The sequence below is a fragment of the Hyaena hyaena genome, unplaced genomic scaffold (assembly GCF_003009895.1).
Source record: "Hyaena hyaena isolate Hyena2069 unplaced genomic scaffold, ASM300989v1 scaffold_214, whole genome shotgun sequence".
In the NCBI taxonomy this organism is placed as follows: domain Eukaryota; kingdom Metazoa; phylum Chordata; class Mammalia; order Carnivora; family Hyaenidae; genus Hyaena; species Hyaena hyaena.
In genome coordinates, this window is record NW_024080842.1 from 2,537,192 (window position 1) to 2,561,903 (window position 24,712).

The 24,712-nt window shown below is 40.8% G+C and overlaps 2 protein-coding genes across 4 annotated transcripts in view; both read left to right on the top strand.

The window, feature by feature from the left end:
• VDAC1 (voltage dependent anion channel 1) overlaps positions 1-9,282 on the top strand; it is a 30,800-nt gene extending 21,518 nt beyond the window's left edge. For all 3 annotated transcript variants that reach the window (XM_039242290.1, XM_039242289.1, XM_039242291.1), the window contains exons 6-9: positions 804-1,031; positions 5,095-5,245; positions 7,320-7,377; positions 8,336-9,282. In XM_039242290.1, the coding sequence (XP_039098221.1) occupies positions 804-1,031; positions 5,095-5,245; positions 7,320-7,377; positions 8,336-8,427 (529 nt within the window). In that variant the 3' untranslated portion in view covers positions 8,428-9,282. The remainder of the gene's footprint in view (positions 1-803; positions 1,032-5,094; positions 5,246-7,319; positions 7,378-8,335) is intronic.
• Positions 9,283-13,155: 3,873 nt separating this feature from the next.
• On the top strand, positions 13,156-24,422 carry CUNH5orf15 (chromosome unknown C5orf15 homolog). Its single transcript, XM_039242293.1, has 3 exons — positions 13,156-13,334; positions 21,215-21,741; positions 22,923-24,422. Exons 1-3 carry the CDS (start codon positions 13,196-13,198, stop codon positions 23,052-23,054), a joined length of 798 nt encoding a protein of 265 aa, XP_039098224.1. The 5' UTR covers positions 13,156-13,195; the 3' UTR covers positions 23,055-24,422.
• Positions 24,423-24,712: the final 290 nt, after the last annotated feature.

Below are 24,712 nucleotides of genomic sequence, written 5' to 3' on the forward strand. Positions count from 1 at the left end.
CATACATGCTCTTTGGGATCTCATGAATACTGAATTAAAAGCTCTCTGTTATATTTACTTAGAAGGGATCTATCTAGTATTTGTTTATTTACTTACTAAGTGAAACACAAAGTAAGAAAGCAACCATCTCCTTAAAAGCTGCTGTTTAGGGGCAGCTGCATGGCTCAGTCAGTTAAGCATCCGACTCTTGGTTTTGGTTCAGGTCATGATCTTAATGGTTTGGTGAGTTTGAGCCCCACATTGGGCTCCATGCTGACAGTGTGGAGCCTGCTTGGGATTCTGGGTCTCCCTCTCTCTCTGCCCCTCCCCCACTCATGCTATCTCTGTCTCTCTTGAAATAAATAAACATTAAAAAAAAGCTGCTGTTTAGATAGCTGCCTTCAAGACAGAGATACTGCATCTTTTTCATAGGCTTGGAGAATAGCAAGGAAGCATCTGTTTCATAATTACATGGTAGCACTCTGCCTAATAAATGCCTGCGTAGGGCATTATATTAGGCATAGGGAGAGGTTAGTAAAGGAAAATTACTTAGTGCTTTTGCCCGACCCTGCCACCAGCTTTTCCTGCCTGTTCTCACTTGATTCTTGTGGCGTTTCTGCAGCCAGGTTTGTGGTTGAGGAGAGGTTGTGTTCTCGTCCACTGTGGGAGAACAGCTGCTTAACGGGAGATCTGGGGTGCTGATTTTGCCTCCCTATCCCTGTATATAACCTGAGCTTTAAAACATTTGTTTTTCCTTTTTTTGGCATGGTTGTCACAAGGTGAATTCGCTTATGACTTTAACAACACAATTTCTTTTCCTTCAGGAAAAAAAATGCTAAAATCAAGACAGGGTATAAGCGGGAGCACATCAACCTGGGCTGTGACGTGGATTTTGACATCGCCGGCCCTTCGATCCGGGGCGCTCTGGTGCTGGGCTATGAGGGCTGGCTGGCCGGCTACCAGATGAATTTTGAGACTGCAAAGTCTCGAGTGACCCAGAGCAACTTTGCAGTCGGCTACAAGACTGACGAATTCCAGCTCCACACTAACGTGTAAGTGTACGTGAGCGTTGTGAGTGCATGCATGCAGGCGAGGGATTGCTTTTCGAGCTCCCGTTTTAATCACTTTAAAGTGAGTGTTTTGGCATCACATGAGCCACACGGCCTGCTGGTGTTTTTCTGTTTCCCACCTGCCCGTTTCGGCAGGTGGCTTAGGCTCTTTGTGTTCTAGAGACGGTCGGAGCTGTCACTAGTACACACAGAATGACTGATATGTTACAGCAAGGGCATGACATCAGTCCAATGGCTGTCGTCCCTCTTTCTCTGTATGAAGCCTGAGGTCAGCTTACTGTGCTCAATGAAACGTAGATCTGAGACACCAGATTAGGGGATGATGATCTTGGTTCCATACAGTGTCTTTTCCTTGAGGCAGAGCAAGCAAAAGTTGACTAATTACTAGCTAGTACAGTGAAGGGAAGAGAAAAGTGCAGATTGGCTTAGAGAGCCCCTTGTATGAAACCTGGGAATTGGAGTGCATTGGAGTGCTGATGTAGGTGAAGGGAAACACACATTTCATTTATAAAATCCCCAACGCCATGAGTGGGCAACAACTTTTTCAGATTTCTTTCTTTCCACTAGAGGTCACTAAAGAAGTGACTTCTTAAAGGCGAGTTAAGTGGTACATGTACCAGTATTTAATTAACATTTCCATTTAAAAACTTTTTTGAGGAGTTTTTATACTGTGGTTCCCCCTTAACTGCCATTTCACTTTTTGCGATGTCACTTACCCATAGTCAACCACGGTGTGGAAGCAGATGACCCCCCTTCTGATGTATTTTCAGAAGGTCACTGTATCACTCACTTCAGTTCATCTCATCGCGTAGGCATTTTATCACCTCACATCATTGTAAGAAGGCCGTATACAGTACGATAAGGTATTTTGAGAGACAGACCACGTTCATATAACAGTATTACAGTATATTGTTATAATTGTTCTATTAAAATAAAAGTTATTGTTGCCAATCTCTTACTGTGTCTACTTTATAAATTATATTTGTCATAGCTATGGATGTACAAGAGAAAACATAGTTTATATAGGGTTCAGTACTATCTGGTTTCAGGCATCTCCTAGGGGTCTTGGAACATATTTCCTACAGATAAGGGAGGACTAGAGGCGCCTGGGTGGCTCATTCGGTTAAGCGTCCAACTTCGGCTCAGGTGATAGTCTCACAGTTTGTGGGTTCGAGCCCTGCATCAGGCTCTGTGCTGACAGCTAGCTCAGTGCCTGGAGCCTGTTTCGGATTCTGTATCTCCCTTTCTTCCTGACCCTCCCCTGCTCGTGCTCTCTCTCTCTCTCTCAGAAATAAATAAAACATTAAAAAAAAAAGATGAGGGAGGACTACTATAATTAATATAATTAATGTAACAATATAACGTCTATTATTTTAAGTTTTGGGTTTATATTTGCTTATTTATTTTAACATAACAGTTAATAAAATATAACAGATCTATTGTAAGTTGAGTTTATATTTATTTGTTTTAACATAACATAATTAATAGAACAGATCTATTGTAAGTTTTGAGTTTATTTATATTTATTTTAACATAAACGAGTTAATATGACATATCCATTATTATAATAAGTTTTGAGTTTATTTATTTTTTCAATGTTTGTTTTTGAGGGGGAGACAGTGTGGGGGGGGAGGGGCAGAGAGAGAGGGAGACACAGAATCCAAAGCAGGCTCCAGGCTTTGAGCTGTCAGCACAGAGCCCAACGTGGGGCTCGAATCCAGGAACCATGAGATCATGACCTGAGCCCAAGTCAGATGCGCAACTGATTCAGCTACCCAGGCACTCCTGTTTATTTATTTATTTTTAAAGTTTATTTATTTTTGAGAGAGAGAGAGTCGGGGAGGGAGGGGCAGAGAGGGTGGGGGGGACAGAGGATCCAAAGCGGGTTCAACTGACAGCAGCGAGATCATGACCTGAGCCAAAATCAAAAGTCGGATGCCCAGCTGACTAAGCCACCCAGGTATCCGGTTTTGAGTATTTTAAAGCTAAAAAGTCAGAGGAAAACCATAGTGATGGACAGTCCAGTGGTTCCTGGGGTGGGAGGAGAGTGTGACTGCACTGGGTGGTGTGAGGAGATTTGGGGGTGGTGGAACTGTTCAGTATCCTGATCATGGTGGTGGTCATACAAATCTTGTACGTGTGTTAAAATTCATAAAAATGTATACCCCCCCTCCCCAAAACAGTCAGAAAAGGTATATAAATTTAAAAAAGGCAACACACAAAAATGTCACAGGAAAAAGGGCACAAACAACAGAAGTGTTGTGTTTTTTTTTAATATTTTTATTTATTTCTAGGAGAGAGAGAGAGAGAGAGACAGCGCGAGCAGGGGAGGGTCAGAGAGAGAGGGAGACACAGACTCTGAAATAGGCTCCAGGCTCTGAGCTGGCAGTCAGCACAGAGCCCGATGCGGGGCCCGAACCCACGAACTGCGAGATCATGACCTAAGCGAAAGTCGAACGCTTAACCGACTTAGCCACCCAGGCGCCCCCAGACGTGTTTTTTGTTAGAGTTTTGACTGAAATGGAAAGTCCTTGGTGTTGAATTGGAAATTGGCCCCATTTCTAGGAATAGCAATGGCCATTAGCTGTTTTCCCTGCATACCTGAGCCTCACATACCTGATTTTATTAAGCAGACATGGTTTATTTTTAGCTGTTGTGGAAACCGCCACCACAGCCCATCCGGGTTGTCCTGGGGCTTGCAGGGGCCTGCAGAGTGTCATAGCCGCTCTCTGTGCTTTGTGAAGATGAATGTGAACAATGACTTTCCTCTGTTTATGGTTTTGAGAGCTCACAACAGAAGGCAGTGTTGCCGGTTTTAGGATATAATGAGAACTCTGACATTTTTTAGACACAAATGTGAGCGCAAGAAAATTTCCCAATTTCAGTTACACTAAAGTCAGTCAAAAATCTATTGTCTGTGAAAAGCTCCTGTTCTGTTGCCTCCTTGGGCTTTCTGAAGAAGTTAGGTTTCCCTTTGAATCAGGGGGTGCCTGTCCTGTCCTTGTACTTTATGCAAGTACAAGGTCTATATCGTTGAATTTCAGGGGAAAACTTGAGTGTTTAATGAGCATCTACTTTGGGGAGAGTATATTGGCGAGGAGCAGAGTTTGCAGTGAATCAGCCATTTGCCCCTGGATCAGAGTTCCAAGCTCTTTGCTGAGTTCCAAATCACGTGGGCTCTGCCTTACCAGTTTCTGATGACATTTCCTCTTGAAGCACCCAAAATGACAAGGCAGAACTTTGACATTATTTTATGTTAAAAATGTAAAGGAGGGAAAGGGGATATTTCGAAAGGCTGGAGTCAGTGTGATGTGTTTGGAAGAGATGACGGAATTTATCCAGTTGGGTTTCATTCCATTTTTGAAAGATAGAAACATTTTATAATGCACCAAGCATCTCCTTTTCATCCCATCAGAACTGTAGAGATACTGAAGTTTGGGCCAAGAGTACTATGCAGGTGGACAAGTCTGAATTGGAGGTCAAGTTCTTATGTAATTGCTGCTCCTCCAAGGGGCGAGGTGGGCTTTGACTGTGCCTGCCCAGCAGTGGCTGCAGCTGGTGGTGCTAAGGGCTGTCACCTGCCTTCTGAAGAACACGGGTAGCCCAGCCTTTCTTACCATTCCTGGCCATGTTCTCTCATTTGTTTCTACTCCCTTATCATTGTTATCATAGATACATTTACAAAAGAAGTAACATGAGCAATAGCAGCAGCAGAAAAAAAAAATCACCCAGAATTCCAGTGCCTTAGTTGCCACTTCTATTTTAAAGACTATTTTGGAAGCACATTTCAAGTTCCATGCAGCCTTAGCTTCCTGCCTTTGGATGTTCCCAAGGACGGTTGAAAACTAGCCTTTCCCTTCCTTTGAACCTTCCCAAAGCTGGTGCCTCTTCCATTCCTATCAGGCTTTTCCCTAATTTGGTACCTGTTTTGTGATCACCTTGGTCCATTTACAGCACCCCTGGCCTCTGTCAGACTTGGACGGCTGTACCTAGCTCCAGCCTGCCTTCAGGGGTGGATAGGCACCTGTGTTCTGCTTGTTTGCAGAAACGATGGGACAGAGTTTGGTGGCTCCATTTATCAGAAGGTGAATAAGAAGTTAGAGACCGCCGTTAATCTGGCCTGGACAGCGGGAAATAGTAACACTCGCTTTGGAATAGCAGCCAAGTACCAGATCGATCCTGACGCCTGCTTCTCGGTGAGTACTTGTGGAATCACGCATCACCCAGGCTCCACCTGAAGCTTAGGTTAGAATCCTTCTGGGTTGCTGGAGTTGCATGCTGGGGCTAGAGATTTTTTTTCTGTGAAATGAGTTTGAAATGAGGAAAGTGATAATTGTAATAGCTCTTACTGTGGATGCTAGGCACTGTGCAGAGCCCATTATGTGTGGGTTACTGTATTAAACTCTTACACAACCTATTTGAGTATGTGCCTTAAAAAACAAAAAATCATCCCAACCCTGCGTGCACAGATGAGCTGGAAATTCAGAGAGGTTGAGGGTAGATGGTGCAGACAGCTGATAAGTGCTGGGGCCTGGACTTGACTCAGACTGGTTTGCTCTGGAGCGTTTTCCTCTCATAAAGCTTTGTTCCATGCTGCAGACTGTAAAGGGGTTACCTTGAATGCTAAGGTTTTATTTTTTTATTTTTTACTGTTTTATTAAAATTTTTTTATAGCTTATTTATTTTTGAGACAGATAGACAGAACATGAGCGGGGGAGGGGCAGAGAGAGAAGGAGACACAGAATCCGAAACAGACTCCAGGTTCTGAGCTGCCAGCATAGAACCCGATACAGGGCTCGAACCCACGAACCACAAGATCATGAGTGACCTGAGCTGAAGTTGGATGCTTAACCGACTGAGCCACCCAGGCACCCCTACTTTTTTATTTTTAATTTGTTAATGTTTATTTATTTTCAAGACATAGTGCAGGCAGAGGAGGGGCAGAGAGAGAGGGAGACAAGAGGATCTGAAGCAGGTTCTGCACTGACAGCGGAGAGCCTGATGCGGTCTCGATCTCATGAACCATTGATGTCATGACCTGAGCTACAGTTGGAGGCTTAACCAACCGAACCACCTAGTCGCCTCCCCTGCGACCACTTTTTTTAATGTTTATTTTTGAGAGAGAGAGAGGATCCTCAGGATTCATGTTCATTTAATGCTTCTCATTTTTCATTCTCCTGCCAGCTCTTCTATTGGATATTAAGAAACCAAGCCCTGGCATTTAATAGTTGGCATCTAATCTCGCAGACTCGGTGGCATTGCTCAGTTGCTGTATGGTTTTTGCATTAAATCCTGTTGAACTCATCTCTCATCACAGGGCACAGCTGGCTCCTTCCCTTTTGGGGTGGAATGAGGAAATCTCATGTTGCAGGATGGTGATTGTGTAATACACCAACAGCCTGTTTGAAATGGGAACTGAATTTGGCTCCTTTAAAGTTAAGCACTTAAAAACAAAGAAGAGGAGCCTTATTAATTAGATGGTATAAGCAAAAAGGAACAGCCAGATGGGGCACTTACCACCAGGAAATCTTCCTTCCCCCTGCTTTGTTCTTTGTTATGGAAGTTGTCAGGTCTGAAAACAGTATTCAAGCAGGAAAACATGTACCTCAGCTTTTGCCAGGACTTAGTATTCTCATGACTTGAGCTTTCTCTGTTCCTGGCCTCTCCTTATTTCACCAAAAAGGGGTCAGGGAGAGGCCCAGATTTCCCTACCACTCAGGCAGAGGAATGGGGGTAAAATGATTGACTCAACTGCTTTATTGAACTCACAGTCACGAAACGCTGAAATTTAAGTGAACGGCTAGGTCATTCTTTTGTTGCAGTATGTATTTTATTTTAATGTTTTATTTATTTATTTATTTTTGAGAGACAGAGTGTGAGCAGGGGAGGGGCAGAGAGAGAGGGAGACACAGAATCTGAATCCAAGCTGTCAGCACAGAGCCCGTTGCAGAGCTTGAACCCAGGAACTGTGAGATCATGACCTGAGCCTAAGTCAGACTCTTAACTGACTGAGCCATCCAGGCGCCCCATAACTTTCCTTTAATTGACCACTGTGTTGATTCTTTGAGTTTCTTTCCTGAGATTTGCTCTCAAATGTGATATATTTCATGATGAATTTAATGAATCTCATAAACAAGGTGGTCATGAAAAAACAAGGTGTCCTTGCTTCTGAAGGCCAGAGTTGGTTGGTTCCAAAGCTCTTACTCATTTTGGATATGGACACATAAAGTACTTAACAATTTCATTCTGTCTTATCTTTTCCTTTACTAGGCTAAAGTGAACAACTCCAGCCTGATAGGTTTAGGATACACTCAGACCCTAAAGCCAGGTAGGTGTTGCTTTGAAAATTAGTGAAATTGTTTCTTTGCCTTAAAGAAAAATTGTGGTGCTGGTTTGCTCCTTAATGTTACTGTTTATTTAATGCCTGTATAGTACATTATAAATGAGTGGATAGAAAGTTTTATAATTAAATAATTATAAAAACATTTAGAGAATTGAAGTAGTGAATCCGTATAAAACATTTAGAGAATTGAAGTAGTGAGTAGGAGAGAAAAAGGCTAAGGCTAAAGTATTACACTTTTGGTTTTCCTCCATCTGTTTTTCCAGTGTGTACATAGGTGCCTTAATCTTAATTCTAGCAGGGTCTTAAAACTAGCCCATCAATCATTCTCATTGTATAACTGTTGTGCAGATTTCCTCTGCACGGCTGGCTAGACCAGTCCATGGTGTGTTAGAACTACAGGAGATACTACCACTTTGGGATTAGTTTGGTCATTTTGGATCTTTCATCTCTAGAAATCTGAGATTACATGATGAAAGAATCAAGCTGTCATAGGGAGAATATCAGTTGCGTGCATGTGTGTGTGTTTGTGGGCATGCCGGGAGTGAGATCTCAGAGTCTGGTTCATGGTTGGGTTTCATTTCAAGGCACTTTTGCTCAGGAAGCTTCCTGCAGGGAGCCGCTGGTAGGGAGAGGGCTCTAGCAGGGGGCAGTGAGAGGACAAAGGAAAGTGGACTCCCTGAAGTGGTTTTGGGTAGCCTGTGGAATAATAATGAGTGTTTTATAAGCTCATTCTGGGCTACCTGTTAATGAATCAAATGGTGTTCAGTAACAGGGATTGATGGGCCATGTGGTTTTGCCTTGCTGGTCACACCCGGCTGAAGCAGGTTCTGAATTTGTGTGCTTAGGTAATCCTCCTTGTGTTGACCTGCTCTGTGTTAACCTTTCTTTTCATCTCTCTCCTCCATCCCTCCCCCTTCCCTGTTCCTGGTTATTCCCCTTGCAGGTATCAAACTGACGCTCTCAGCTCTGCTGGATGGCAAGAATGTCAATGCTGGCGGCCACAAGCTTGGTCTAGGACTGGAATTTCAGGCATAAATGAATACTGTACAATCGTTTAATTTTAAACTATTTTGAGCATAGCTACCTTCAGAATTTAGTGTACCTTTTAATGTCGTACGTCTGGGATGCGAGTATTGCTAAATATCACGTTAGACCTCCAGGTTAAAGATGAGTCAGCTTTAAGGTGTTACCCTTTCAGAGGTACAGAAGAAACCCAAGTCCAAGAAAAAAGTCCTTTCACCGGTAGACTTGGGGGGAACTTGGTGGCCCCTCTAGAATTGTCAGGTTTCTTTTTTATCTAGAAATGGCTGCAAGGGGAAGCTGAGAATTTGTAGGCATTTTGTGAACTGGTGTTGAGTAAATGAATGAAATTATCACTTCCTGAGAATTGAACTTTGGTTTCCTACCCTCATGAAGGAGACTCGCTGATGGTGTGTACAGACTCATCCGAAAGAGACTTTTTTAGACAGATTTTCATGACCTGTTTCCACCCCAGTCCATCACCTCTTTTACACCAAAAGTAGTCTGCAGGGCGTGGTAGCTGTTCCTTTTGTGCCATTTTGGGGTGGAGAAGTGGACGTGATGAAGCCAATAATTCAGGACTTAATTCCCTCTCATGTTGTGGTTTTTTTGCCCTTGCACCAGAGTATGAAATAGCTTCTAAGACTCCCAGCTGCAAGCTGGGAAGAGTCTCTGTGACTGTAATCACATGGTGACAACACTCGGAATCTAAATTGGACTTCTGTTGTATTCTCGCCACTCAGTTTATTTTTTAGCAGTTTAATGGGTACATTTTAGAGTCTTCCATTTTGTGTGGAATTAGATCCTCCCCTTCAAATGCTGTAATTAACATCACTTAAAGTAAAACTTGAATAAAATATTGAAACCTCATCCTTCTGTTGTCTTTATTATATTAATAAAAGTGTAAATACATGGGGCATTTGGCATTTGTGTTTGCACTGTGTGTGTGTATGTTTTGTGTGTGTATGAGAGGGGATGTTTAGTTTTCTTTTTTTTTTTATTTTTTTTTATTTTTTTTTTTATTTTTATTTATTTCTAAGAGAGAGAGAGACAGCGTGAGCAGGGGAGGGTCAGAGAGAGAGGGAGATACAGACTCGGAAATAGGCTCCAGGCTCTGAGCTGGCAGTCAGCACAGAGCCCGACGCGGGGCTCAAACCCACGAACCGTGAGATCATGACCTAAGCGAAAGTCGGACGCTTAACCGACTAAGCCACCCAGGCGCCCCGGGATGTTTAGTTTTCTATTGTTGCATAACAAATTACCCAAGTATAGTTGCTGAGAACAGCATGTATTCATTTCACAGGTCTCTAGGTCAGAAGTCCAGTATGGTATGGCTGGGTTCTCTGTTGAAATTCTCACACTGCTGAAATTAGCATGTCTGCCAGACTGTGTTCTCGTCTGGAGCTTGAGGTCCCCTTCCACACTCACATGGTTGTGGCAGAATTCAGCTCCTTTCGGCTGTAGGATAATAGCCCCTGTTTCCTTGCTGGCCCGCCTTCCTTGCCGATGGTCCCCTCTCATCTTCACAGCTGGAATGGAAGAATTCCCTTACTGTTGGATCCCTCTCACAGTTGAAATCTCTTCCACGAAGAGCCCCTGCTATACTTCCCCCCCTTTTAAAAGTTTTAATTTTATTGATTGAGGCATAATTGACATAAAACAGTAGTTTCAGAGGTACAACATAATGACTCAATATTTGTATATATGGCAAAACGATCACTACAGTGAGGCTAATTAACATCTGTCACCCTCTGTCACCACACCAGTTATACAATGTCTCTTTCCTTGTGACAGGGACTTGTAAGATCTGCTCTCTTAGCAGCTTTCAAATATACAGTACACAGTCTTATTAACTCTAGTTACCATGCTGTACGTGACAGCCCCAGGACTTACTTCTTTTGTAACTGCCCCAATCCTTTTAAGGGCTCACCTTATTAGGTCCTGCCCTCCGAGGAAATTTTCCATTCTTTTTTTTTTTTTTAATTTTTTTGTTTTTAATGCTTATTTATTTTGGAGAGAGAGAGACAGAGCGTGAGCAGGGGAGGAGCAGGAACAGGGCTCAAACCCACAAACCACGAGATCGTGACCTGAGCCGAAAGTGGACTCTCAACTGACTGAGTCCCCCAGGTGCCCCAGAAAATCTCCCGTTCTTAAAGTCATCTGTGCTATTTAATGACGTAACCACAGCAGTGACAGCCCATCATATTGACAGGTCCTTCCCACACTCTAGGGCAGGGGATCCTACAAAGGCATGGATAGAATTCTGCAATATATTTATGTTTTAAAAAATGACAGTGTCAACTTCAAACATTTACCAAGTAGAAGAGTAAACTCTGTGTTACATTATCCAGCTTCAATAACTGAACATTTTTCTCTTCAGTAATATGTTTTTTCAATGTTTTATTTTTGAGAGAGAGACAGAGTGTGAGTGGGGGAGGGGCAGAGAGAGAGAGGGACAGACAGACAGACAGAATCTGAAACAGGCTCCAGGCTCTGAACTGTAAGCACAGAGCCTGATGTGGGGCTTGAACTTGGGAATAGTGAGACCATGACCTGAGCTGAAGTTGGACCCCAACTAACTGAGCCACCCAGGCACCCCAGTAATACATGTTTTTAGCAGAGTTACTTTTTTTTTCTTTTTTTTTTTAGGTAGGCCCCATGCCCAGTGTGGGGCAAAAACTTATGACCCCAAGATCAAGAGTTGCATGCTCTTCCGACTGAACCAGCCAGGTGCCCCCAGGTAGAGGTCCTTTTTATGGATGTTTGGAAGTGACCATGCCAGACAAGTATCACAGTTAACTTGAACCTTTTGTGTAGCTGATTACCCCAAACTTGCTTGCCTCAGCATTTGTCATACTGTCTTCATCAGGTTCATGAGGATCTGTAGCTGTTTCAAAGTGCGCTTTTGAATTTGTCTATAGACTTTGGCACATAATGGTTGTTGGGTACATGCAGTCAGATGCCAGGTACAGTATTGATATTTTGAAATGTACAAAGGGCCCTCTGAATATTGAGGGTATATTTCCCTCCTCACATATTAAGTATCTGCCTATTGAATCCAGCATGTCAGAATATTGTGCAAAATGCCTTGGGTTCATATCTCACTAGTAAGAGAATTGAAACACTCTGGTATGGGGACAAAGGAGAGAGGATTGAAGGTGTGTTTATTACAGAAAAAGGCCTATGCCTGAATACCCCAATAAGCAGAAGCTAGAATCGAGGGCTTATTCACTAAACTGAGTGATGGTTTCTCTACTCACAGAAGGAAAAGCTCCAAGGGAATTTGGGAAGACTTTGTATCCTGGATACCCTGGAAAGTTTGCAATAAGGGCCCCATTCAGTCTATCCGGGTTTGTGGTGGGCATAGGGAAATGGGCATGAATGACCTCTTAGTTTTCTTAACACAGAGTTTGTGTGTTTCTGAGCTGTCACTGGGGCCAGTTGAATGTCAAGGGAAATAAGATTCAGGAGAACAGGGGCCCTTCTCTCTTTAGAGGGGAAGCTCAGCTTTGTCTCTGGAAGATAGCAATCTTCTGCGGGAATCACGGATATCAGAGTGGTGAAGCTGTGGATACAGCAAACGTCTTGCTTCATGACACAATAATTCGCATGGAAATCAATCAAGTGGAACTTCCACGACTGAAAGCGTACATTTATTTAAGAAACATTTGCAGAACATACAGACTAAAGCATGTGCCAAGGACATAAGGGAACTTTCTAAACCTGCATTTTCATATGCTGGGGGTTTTAAGGATTAAATTTACAAAGTAACATAAGCTCATTGTGGGAAATATGGAAGCTGTTTGCACCATACTTCCTATCCTGCTTTCCTGCTTTTTCTCCATAATATCTTTCCCATTGTACAGTGTTTATCTTAAACTATCCTCTTCCTCACAAGAAAATCAACTCCACAAAGGTATGTGGTTTGGATTGTTAACTGCTGTTCACTGAAATATGAATGGGTGCTAAGTATTTGTTGAAGGAAAAAATAATTACAAGATAAAAAGTAAAACATTTACCTACAATTCCACAACCCAGATACGGCAACTGCGAACATTTGTGTTTCCTTTGCCTTTGAGGGAGGGAAGGCAGTTACTTCCCTTTCCAGACCAGCAGTCTTTTACCCAGTTGGATCTTCCTTTTAACGATGTTTTAGGGGCCTCTGATTGGCTCAGTCTGTAGACCACGCAATTCTTAATTGCGGGTTGTGAGTTCGAGCCCCACTTTGGGTGTAGAGATTACTTAAAAATAAAATTTTTTTTAGAAAAGTTCATTTTTGTGAGAGACTGGTGGGGGCGGGCCGGGGGGGGGGAAGAGAAAGGGAGACGGAGGGTCCAAAGTGGGCTCTGTGCTGACAGCAGAGAGCCGGATGTGGGTCTGGAACTAAAGAATTGTGAGATTATGATCCAACTGGAAGTCGGAGGTTTAACGGACTAAGCCACCCAGGAGCCCCCAAAATAAAATCTTAAAACAAAAACCCTTCAATGTTTTAAAATACTTTCATGAGCTGTATAGTATCCCATCACGTGGCAGACAGAGAGGCTCGCTCTGAACCTCTCTACAGTTTACACTTTACAACCTCAAACTGAAAGGGGCTTGGGAGGGGCTCGCCCTTTGCTGAAACTCCTACTCTCCTTCCTCCTTAACCCGGTTTCCGGAGCGCCTCTTTGGGCTGCGACGTCATCACGTTGGGACGTACCTGCGACGGCCGCGGTGCCTTACGCAGTGTCTGATGTCATGACGTAGAGCCTAGCAACGGCGCAGGCTCCCGGCGGAGTCCGTTATGGCCGCTGCTGTCTTGAGGAGGATGAGGGGAACCGTGCAAACGAAACTGCTGTCCTCGCCCGGCCTCCAGGTCCCGGGAGGGTTGGCACAGCCGCTGGTCCTGGCGCTCCTGCTTGCGTCCGCCACCTTGTCCAGTGGTAAAGTGGGCGCGGCGGCAGGGCGGGCGCGGGAGGGCCGCGCGGGCGGAGAGACAGGCCCGGCCACCGAAAGGGCGCTTCCGAGTGTCCGGAGCAGATGGCGATGTGTAATTAGGGCAGAGTCGCTGGGCGCCGAGGAGGGAGAGCAGGCTGTCTGAAGGAGGCTAAGGGGCTGGGGTCTCTGAGAGGCCCGAGATTCAGGGTTGAGAGATGCGGGAGTCCGGGGAGCAGACTATGGAGATGGGTGTGGAGGGAGGAGTGGTGGTGGTGTCTACACAGTCTTGAAGAATGCGTTGCCACAGGGAGTGGCGGTGGTGGGGTCTCCAAAATTGCTTGAAGGGAGGAGTTATGAGGGGGCAGAGCGAACAGATGCTGAGGAGGTGGCCGTGGTTAGGAGGTGTGGTGGACTAGAGAGGTTCCCACGGTGGGGGGAGGCACCCAGCGGTCTCGCACGGCCGCGGAGTGTGGGAGTCTTCCAGAACGCGTAAGGTAAGCGGTAAAGACCGAGGTGGGCAGCGGCAGTGACCAGACTGAGCTGATGGAATATCTTGGAGAGCAAAAGTGAAGGGGAGAACGCTATTTAGAGTACTGTTTCATCCCTCAGATCTGGGAGGTCCTGGGGCTTGGTGAAGAGCCAGAATACTGGGGCTTCGGGCTCCTGAGGGGCTTACGAGGAGGAGAAGGAGGAGAAGGTTAGCTGGGCACGACTGTTTCATTTTTAATAGAGTCGTAGAATTTGATTATTTCATTTAACGTTTTTTAAAATTTTTATTTAAAATTAAAAATTTTTATTTAAAATTAAAAATTTTTTGTTTAAAAGATTTTGTTTATTGAGGTATGATTGGCATAAAACATTATGTTAGTCTCAGGTGTACAGCATAATGATTCAATATTTGTATACACTGGCAACTGATCACCACCTAACTCTACCATTACCCTACTGACTTTTTTTTTTCCTTGTAATGAGAACTGTTAAGATTTACTCTCTTAGCAACTTTCAAATATGCATTACTGTCTTATTGACTGTAGTCACCACGCTTCATATTACATCCTCATGACTTACTTATTTTGTAACTGGTAGTGTGTACCTTTTGATGCTCTTCATTCATTTCACCCACCTCCAACCCCCTCTCCACTGGCAACCATCAGTCTCTTCTCTGTATCTGTGAGTAGGGCTTGTTTGCATGCTTGCTTGTTTTGTTTTGATTCTTATTACACATATAAGTAAAAACATAAGACATTTGTCTTTTCTCTGACCTATTTAATAGCATAATATTAACTTAACATAATACCTACAAGGCCCATCCAGGTTGTCACAAATGCCATGTTTCATTTTGTGTGTGTATAACTGAGCAATATTCCATTGTGTGTATATATATATGTAACATATATATATATATATATATATACACACACACCACTTAGTCTTTATCTGTTCATTTATCATGTTTAGATTGTTTCCATATCTTGGCTATGATTATTTTTTAGAGAGAGAGTATGAGTGGGACAGGGGAGAAGAGGGAGAGAATATTTATTTATTTTTTTCAGTATCCATTCTTGATTAATTTAGTTTTTAATTTTTTTCTTAAATAGTTTATTGTCACGTTGGTTTCCATATAACACCAAGTGCTCATCCCAACAAGTGCCTTCCCCCATGCCCCACCCCATCAGCCCTCAGTTTGTTCTCAGCATTCAAGAGTCTCTCATGGTTTGCCTTCAGGGAGAGAGAGAATCTTAAGCAGGCTTCATGCTCAGCATAGAGCTTGATGTGGGACTCTATCCCATGACCTGGAATCTTGATCTGAAATCAAGGGTTGGATGCACAGCCGACTGAGCCACCCAGGATCCCCCATATCTTGGCATCTGTAAATAATGCTGCATGATTAAGTATTTCTTTTCTTAGAAATGGTACATTGTGAATGAAGATATTGAAGCCTTTACCAGAAATAAATCTGTAAACTAGGGCCTGAGACTTAGGGGGAACAAATGTATTAATAAGAATTTGTGATGATTAAGCACTATTTTATTTAGTAGTCTCTTTTTTCTTTCAGGCCAAGACATGATCCTGCTTTGTTTCTTAAATCTTTTTTGAATTTTCAGATGAAAAACATTGCGAATGGGATAGCATTTTCTTACTTGCCAACAGGGGCTGTCTAGCTATACATTTCTCTACTGTAGTGATGTGGTTAGTTCCTTAGGTTTCCTCAGCAGCACTGAGGGTGAGACATCCAGTGTGCCAGAAGCATTTGTAAGTCGGTGGGGGAGAACTGAGGTCCATTTTCCCAAAGCCCTTTAATAATGACTGAAATATAACTAGGATTTCTCTGATCGATGCAGATATTCCTATTTCTAAAGTATTTATATAGCATAATTGTTTTGGTTATTTGATCATTTAAGAAAACAACAGTTAAACAATTGTATTTTTTTTTTTAATGTTTATTTATTTTTGAGAGAGAGAGCACGAGCAAGGGAAGGGTGGAGAGAGAGGGAGACAGAATCTGAAGCAGGCTCCAGGCTCTGAGCTGTCAGCACAGAGCTGGACACAGAGCTTGTACTCCCTAGCGGTGAGATCATGACCTGAGCTGAAGTCAGATGCTAAACTGACTGAGCCACCCAGGTGCCCCAAAACATTTATATTTCTTACTGAAATGCTTAAGGCATACAGTTTGAGGGATATGTAGCTGGTAACTGTAGTTGCAGGAACAACTTTTCCCTTTAAGAGATGGATAAAAATCTTGCGGAGAGGGGCAAGTGAGGGGGTAGTGTGGAATATTAAGGTGTCTCCTGTCTTTGTTTTTATTTATTAGAGCCTCATAAATATTGCTCCAACCATATTTGGACGTTTTAGGTAATATTTTCCTTTTTTCATAAAGTCTCTGTATCAATTTAAAATTCATATTATTCCCTACTGAAAATAACTTAAATTAATTTAAATGATACATTTTAGTACAGCATAGCATTTGTAAAGCTTTGGGTAATATAAGTGTTTTTTGTAAGCATGCTGCCTTAGGATAGAGTGATTTCAAAGTAATTACTCTTGTAATACAAAAATTGTAGTCTAGATAGGAGGCGTTGAGTTCCAAAAATCAAATAAGCGTAGAAAGTTAGAAAGTGACTCCATGAGATTTATTCCAACTTGTTCTACATTAGGTTTCTTAAAATTTCAATGCTCAGATATATTCTTGGCAATCTGTAAGGATTTTAAAGTTTTACATTTTTATTTCAACAAAATCTAAAAAAATTAATGTAAGCATTATTTTGGATTACTGAATGACAGCTTCTGATTAAGTCTTGCCATGCTATTAAGACCGTTTTTTGAGGGGCGCCTGGGTGGCTTAGTCGGTTGAGCGTCCGACTTTCGCTTAGGTCATGATCTCGTGGTTCGTGGGTTTGAGCCCCGCGTCGGGCTCTGTGCTGACTGCCAGCTCAGAGCCTGGAACCTGTTTCAGGCTGTGACTCCTTCTCTCTCTTACCCTCCCCTGCTTACTCTCTCTCTCTCTCTCTCCTAGAAATAAATAAAAATATTTTTAAAAAAAAGACAGTTTATTGAAGGGACCCATAGAAGAGAATTAAATGTAGAAAGTTATTTTTAAAATGTTGTTTTAACTAGGGAGGTAATATCAAGTAAGAAAGGCCAGAAATGGAACACTTAGAAGTCTAAAGTACTGTATATGACTGTACATGCTCAACCATAAATTCATAAAGTCAAGAGTTCTCACTTTGTTCTGCATACCCTTCATTTCTGACTAGATCATTTTCTCTGATTTGAAGGAGTGGAGGTCCAGGAGGTTGATCAAACTTGCATCAAATATTTCAGATGAATTTTTCGTTTGTTTTCTGTGTGTTATTTCCAACTTTTTACTCTTTGAACAATACTTATTAATTGTGCTCCTACTTGGTGGTAGGTTTTGGAGTTACAACAACAAGTAGGTTAACTTTGGTGATACCCTTGGGACAATGAGTGGGTTTTGCCTGGCTGAAAACTGTGGGAAAGGCTTTTTAGAGGGCGTGATAGGTGCAAAGATACTAGTTGGGAAGTGGTGTAGGGTTTGTGGTGAGAATTGGGTCAAGAGCATATTCTATAAAAATTGATTGCTATCTGTTAACTAGGCAGCCTGGATAGAGGAGTCTGGGAGATTAGTAAGAGATGAGATTGAGGTGCCAGATCCTGTAGGATCTTGTAGGCTATTACCAAGACTTTGAATTTTACTTTTGAGAGATGGAGAGCTCTCAGGGTTTTAAGCAGAGAAGTAACATCATTGAACTTAAGTTTTTACAGGATGACTAGAGCTGTTGTGTTGAGAGTGGACAGTAGGAGCTAGGGTAGAAGTGGGCAGATTATTTAGAAGGCTAACGTAATAAGCCAGGTGAGATGACAGTGGCTTGGACGAGGCAGTACCAGTTAAAAGGTGAAAAGTCTTCAGATTTTACATACACTTTGAAGGTAGGGTAACAGATTTGTTGTGGGGTATTAAGAACCTGATGATTCCAGGTTTTTTTCTGGAATAACTAGAAGAAAGGAATTGCCATTAACTGAAATGTTGGCTGTAGGTAGAGCAAGTTTTTTTTTTTTTTTTTTTGAGTGGCAAGTAAAATGCATTTTTAAAACTTTTTATTTTGAAATAATAGTAGATTTGCTTGTAATTGTAAGAAATAATACAAATCCTGTATCCCTTTTCCCCAATTTCCCTAGTGGTAACATCTTAAGAAACAGCAGTTCAATATCATAGTCAGGATACAGTCAAGATAAAGAACATTTCCATCAACCTCTCATATTGCCTCTTTATATTCACTCCCAGGTCCTTTCTTTCCCTACTCTCTCCTGAAATCCTGGCAACCACTAATCTGTTATTTCTTTAATTTTGTCATTTTGAGAATGTGCTATAAATGGAATTGTATGGTATATAACTTTTTGGAATTGGCTTTTTTTTTTTTACCTAGCATAATTCTCTGTAGATTGATCAAGTTGTTTCATGTGTCAATTGTTTGTTCTTTTTGTATTGCTGAGTAGTATTCCATTATCATATAGCCACACTACACTTTGTTTAACCATTCATCCTTTGAAGGATGTCTGGGTTGTTTCTGGTTTTTCCGTATTATGATTAATATGAAGTGAACATTTCATGTACAGATTTTTTGTGTTATCATAACATTTCATTTCTTTGGGATAAATGCTCAGGAGTGCAATTGCTGGGTCATATGGTAGTTAGATATTTAGTTTTTTTAAGAAACTACCAAACTGTTTTCTGGCATAGTTGTCCTATTTTATGTTTAGCACCAGCAACATAGAAGTGATCTAACTTCTGCATCTTTGACAATATTTGGTGTTGTCATTACTTTTATTTTACTGTCATTCTGATAGGTGTGCAGTGATTATCTTTATTGTGGTTTTAATTTGCATTTTCTTAGTGGCTAATATTTTTTCATGTGCTTGTTTGCCATCTGTTTATTCTCTTTGGTGAAATGTGCCTCTGTGTCTGTTGCCTGTTTTCTAATTGGATTGTTTCCTTTTTCCTTTTTGAGTTTTCAGATTTCTTTTTCTTTATTAATTTTTTAATGTTATTTTTGAGAGAGAGAGAGAGAGAATGAGAGAGATAGTGGGAGCAAGGGAGGGGCAGAGAGAGAAGGAGACACAGAATCTGAAGCAGGCTCCAGGCTCTGAGCTGGCAGCACAGAGCCCAGTGCAAGGCTTGAACTCATGTACCTTGAGGTTGTGACCTGAGCCAAATTAAGACACTTAACCAACTGAGCTGCCCAGGTGCCCTGAGTTTTCAGATTTCTTTGTGTGTCCTGGATACTCTTCCTTTGTTGGGTTGGACCTTACAAATATTTCACCCATTGTGTAGTTTATCTTTTTATCCTCCTGTGGAGCAAAAGTTTTTCATTTTTATAGAATCCAGTTTATGGATTTTTTCTTTTATGTACTGTGGTTTCGGTGTCAGGTCTACAAATTTGTGCTTAGTCCTGGATTCCAAAGATTTTTTTTCCTTTGTCTTTTTCTACAAGTTTTATAGTTTTGCATTTTACTTTTAAATTTGTGATCCATTTTTATTTTTATTTATTTATTATTACTGTTATTATTTTTTAAATAATCTGTACACCCACTGTGTGGCTTGAATTCATGACCCTGACATCAAGAGTCACATGCTCCACTGACTGAGCCAGCCAGGTGCCCCTGTGTTCCACAGTTAAGTTTTGTAGAAGATAGGAGACTCAGATGAAAGTTCATTTAGCTTGTTAATTTGGTGGATTGCATTGATTGATTTTTGTATATTGAATCAGTTTCTCATTGCTAGAATAACTCTCACTGTTCATGGAATATCATTCTTTTTATATATTACTAGTTTCTATTTGCTAACATTTTGCTAAGGACTTTGGCAGCTGTGTTCATGAAAAATATCAGTCTGTAGTTTTCTTTTTATGTAGTGTTTTTGGTTTTGGTATCAGGATAATAATACTAGCTTCAAAAAATGAATTGGACAATGTTCCCTCCTATTCTCTGGAGGAGATTCTATAGAATTGGTGAGAATTCTTCTTTAAACATTTGGTAGGATCTGTGAATTAATTTTTTGGCAGTTTTAAAGTAAAGGATTCACTTTCCTTAATGTTTTTTTTTTTCTTTTCACTTTCCTTAATGTTTATAGGGGAATTCAAATGATGTATTTCATACCTGGTGAGTTGTGGTAATTTGTATTTTCAAGACTCTGGTCTTATTTAAACTTATTTTTTCTATACAAAATAGGTATCAACTATGATACACAAACCGGAGTGTATTCATGTATTCAGGTATTACATGTTCGAACAGAGAGCGGTCTGTTAGATTGTTAATTTCTGTGCATGCACACGTTTGTGAAAGCCCAGGAATGATTTGGTTTAATTTTACCCCTATAAAATACTATTATTTGATAGATTTTAAAATAGGATCCTAAAATTGGAACTGTGTATTTTTAGATCTCATGTGACTGTTCTTTTTTTTTTTTTTTTTTTTACAAGTATAATGGATATTCTTGAAGTTCTTCAACAGGTGCTGTATTAGCTTATAAATTAGAGACACTGTTAAATTTCAGCAGGGATTCTTCTGAACTTTTGCTGTATAAAGTTAGTTCTGTAAATAATTTAAAATACTTTAGTAAACCACACTGAGTAGGTAGGAGTATAGTGAAATAAGAGCTTGTATGTATTTGGTGTTATTCCCATACCTGGATTGCCTTCCCCAATCGTGAAAACTCCAGTTCACATTTAGTTTTCAAGTTTCCAATTTCCATTTCTTCCCCTTTAGGAGTTCTCCCTTCCTTCTTCCTAAGAATACTTAAAAAAAAAAATTGGGAGAGGAGGTCTTTTGGTTCTAGTATCATTTAGAAATGCTACCTACAGCTTGCTTATAACTTCTCTTAAATTTGTTGTATTGAAAATATTAAGGTTCACATTCCATATCTGGTTTGTGACCCACTTGAGCTAGATTGGTGACCCAGCCACCGATCTTTCTGTTCTAGGGATGAGGTGCAGTCTGGGCAAGGATTACTGAAGTCCTTTACTCTTTGTGAAATGAAAACAGAGGATGGATAAAAGCTCTCTGTGGATTTCACCATTGTGACCTACCGTCATCCCTCTCTGTTCTTTCCTTTTTCTTTTGGTGACAGGCTATGTAATATATACAGGCTTTGTAATGTAGTTGTTACTTTCTGGCTGAAGAGTTATTACCTGATGAATAATTGACTAAGAAGAAAGGTGACTGATGGCCGGCTATTAACAAATTCTCAAGAGAAAGAGGGATTTGGCAAAACAAAAATGCTTAGTGAAAAATTTAGGCAAATATGCTTCTTGCTTGATGGAGATAAAGTTGGAGATTTCAGTTTAATGTTTTTTATTCACCATTTTAGCTGTACAGCAGACTGATTTGCCAAGCCAAACTGTACTCCAGACACATGTTTCTGCTCCAAATATGAGTGCTTTAACACATGAAAACCAAACCAGACTTTCTGTCTCCCAAGTCAGCACCACTCTCCATCCCACAACTAGTACAGAGAAAGGTGGAGGGGCATCTGTGGCCCCTCATCCCTCACCTACTACTTTCCTGTCACAAGAGGAGACAGATAACAATGAAGATCCCAGCATAGAGGAGGAGGATCTTCTTACGATCAATAGTTCTCCATCTACCGCCAAAGACACTCTGGACAATGGAGACTATGGAGAACCAGACTATGACTGGACCACCAGCCCCAGGGACGATGAGTCCAGTGAGGCTCTGGAAGAAAACAGGAACTACATGGAAATTGAACAGTCAGTGAGATCTTTTAAGACCCCATCCTCAAATATTGAAGAAGAAGATAGCCATTTCTTTTTTCATCTCATTATTTTTGCTTTTTGTATTGCTGTTGTTTACATTACGTATCACAACAAAAGGAAGGTAAGTTTGGGGTTTTCAACCCCTCTAATTGTCTTTTATTGTCTCGCTATATTTCTTACAGATGTTTTTGATGATTCAGAATTGTTTTCTTTTTGAGTGAAGTTTAAATTGATGGTAAAATATCAAAATGTCTAATCAGTATAAATGTGGTGTATTTTAACAAATTACAGAATGCTTTACCCTGTATCCTTCTGAAAAAAGTCAAATTGTTTTTTAATAAGCAAAACCAAAGCCCAGTGGTTTTTAAAAAACAGGTATTGGGGCGCCTGGGTGGCTCAGTCGGTTAAGCATCTGACTTTGGCTCAGGTCATGATCTCACGGTTTGTGGGTTTGAGCCCCGCATTGGGTTCTGTGCTGACAGCTCAGAGCCTGGAGCCTATTTCAGATTCTGTGTCTCCCTCTCTCTCTGCCCCTCCCTTGTTCGCACTCTGTCTCAAAAATAAATAAACATTTAAAAGCAAAAACTAAAAAACAGGTATTATGTCTAAAGTTAGCATTGCTACTTCAGTGGGAATACATGTGGAGAAAGATAGTTAATTTAGTACTTTTAATTAAGCATGGAACTTAATGATATTTTAATAACTTTTTTCCTTGTTTTAAAACTATTACATGTTTATTATTATTTTAATTTTTATTTATTTTTGAGAGAGAGAGAGACAGATTACAAGTGGGGGAGGGGCAGAAAGAAAGGGAGACTCAGAATCCGAAGCAGGCTCCAGGCTCCGAGCTGTCAGCACAGAGCCTGATGTGGGGCTCAAACCCGTGAACTGTGAGATCATGACCTGAGCCAAAGTTAGATGCTTAACTGAGCCATCCAGGCTCACCTACATGTTTAATTAGAATGCCTCTGATAGTCTATCCCAGTGTTGAATGTTAGGCCATCTCTGTTCTAAATACCTAAGGGACTTGTTAAACATGTGGGCTCCTGGGCTCCAGTGTGATCTATTAACTCATCTCCACAGACAGAACACAGGATCAGTCTTTAGCAAGCACCCTGTACATCAAAATTTGAGAAGAACTGTTTAACTTTGTTTACAAGATGAAAAATGAGAGTTCTTTTGTTGTTTTATTTTTCATATTTGGGAACCTAGGAGAGAGAGTGCGCTTGTTATACAAATTTTTAGCATATCCTCCACTTTGTTTTTTGCACATCTAATTTATTTTATTTTATTTTTTTCCAGATTTTCCTTCTGGTTCAGAGCAGGAAATGGCGTGATGGTCTTTGTTCCAAAACAGTGGAATATCATCGTCTAGACCAGAATGTTAATGAGGCAATGCCTTCGCTGAAGATAACCAATGATTATATTTTTTAAAGCACTGTGATTTGAGTTTGCTTATTATGTAATTTTATTTGCTTGACTTTTTTATATAATATTGTGCAGATGTTTGCCATAGGCAGTTGGTACTTAAAATGAGAGGTGGGTCTCTCTTTATTTTGCCTTGGTGCTTTCGAAATGAAATGTCACAAACAAGGAGTATATAATTTTTTATCTACACTTTTAGAGGTAAATTCAATCAGGTGTCCATAATGTGGAGCTAAGCGTTATCTGTTAGTTTTGTTTTAGATATCTTCATTGTACTTCTTCTGGAAGTATTAGTAATACTCGTTTTATAAGATCCCAACCTTGTAACTAAATCCTAACGTATCTGGTACTGCTGGCTCAGATTCTCTTTCTGCCATCCAAATCCTGTTTCTTAAGCACATATTTTTGTGCTCCCAAACTGTTAATTTACAAGGATATGTATAATAGTGCTTGGCATATAAGTAACATTTCTTTCTTCCAGGAAAATCGCTTTGGATATTTTTGGATAATTTAAACATAATTTAAGATAATGATATTGTTCAATCTGACCACAGTTTTAGGTACCACATTAATAAATATCTCTAGAAATTCTGTCACTAGAGAGACTCTGCGGTTTGCAGTGGACATAGATAAAATGTTATAGAGATACCATATTTTGGCTTGAATTACTGAATAAAATTTAGAGGTGGAAATTGTGGCAAAATATTAAATACACATACAGTTGCTTTCAGTCAGCAATTGATTATAGCACGGGTTCCTCCAAGCTTCACAGCAAGGAGCAGAGTTTAAAATTATATCTGATTTTTTTACTTTGTTTATTACTTTATAGTAAGTTTGAATAAATCTTAGGGGCCATTAGCACTTAAATAATTCTGCATCTAGGCCTTTCAAATTAAAATTATACCTGAGTGAAGTTGTTTGTATACATAGAGGATATATGTGTACACTGACTTTTTCTCTCCAGTACTTGTCTTCTTTTCTTCTGTTTTCTTTTTCACAACAACTGGAAATTATTTACTGTATTTCGTTTTACCCTTTCTATAATAAAGAATTAATCGATATGTAGATATGTGATTTGAACCATGGTTGATTCACAAGTGTCACTGCAACTTTTTAGAAGACATAACCCCTAATATATGTTAAACACCCACTGTGAAAGCCTGGGTGAGCCAGTGGGCATGAGCTGTGCGTAAAGATGGAGGAAGCAGGGCAATCCACCATTTCTTTCGGGTGGACAATTTACTGTCCTGACTAGGAAGGGGAGCACAATGGAAATACATCTGAACTGTTTTATGGCAGTAATTTTTCATATCTGAAATTGTATTATTTAATATTTTGAATAAGATTTTAAAAATAAATGGCAAAAATATAAACCTATGATTTTATAACTGTGTTTCATTTTAGTGATGGCATGAGGGAACCCTTCATATGGGTGGTGACAGAGGGGTAGTGCTTTGTTTGGGAGTCAGCTGGCTTGGTTTTGTTCCTTATAGTAGTAGTACTTTGTGAATTCCCCTTAGATTTCTTTTTTTTTTTTTTTAATGTTTTATTTATTTCTAAGAGAGAGAGAGACAGCATGAGCAGGGGAGGGTCAGAGAGAGAGGGAGTCACAGACTCTGAAACAGGCTCTAGGCTCTGAGCCGGCAGTCAGCACAGAGCCCTACGTG

Bases quoted from the DNA above. Each gene is read 5' to 3' on its own strand.
- CUNH5orf15 (XM_039242293.1), top strand. From the start codon at position 13,196: ATGGCCGCTGCTGTCTTGAGGAGGATGAGGGGAACCGTGCAAACGAAA. The intron at 13,335-21,214 runs GTAAAGTGGGCG...TCACCATTTTAG, and splicing joins GTCCGCCACCTTGTCCAGTG to CTGTACAGCAGACTGATTTG. The intron at 21,742-22,922 runs GTAAGTTTGGGG...ATTTTTTTCCAG, and splicing joins CGTATCACAACAAAAGGAAG to ATTTTCCTTCTGGTTCAGAG.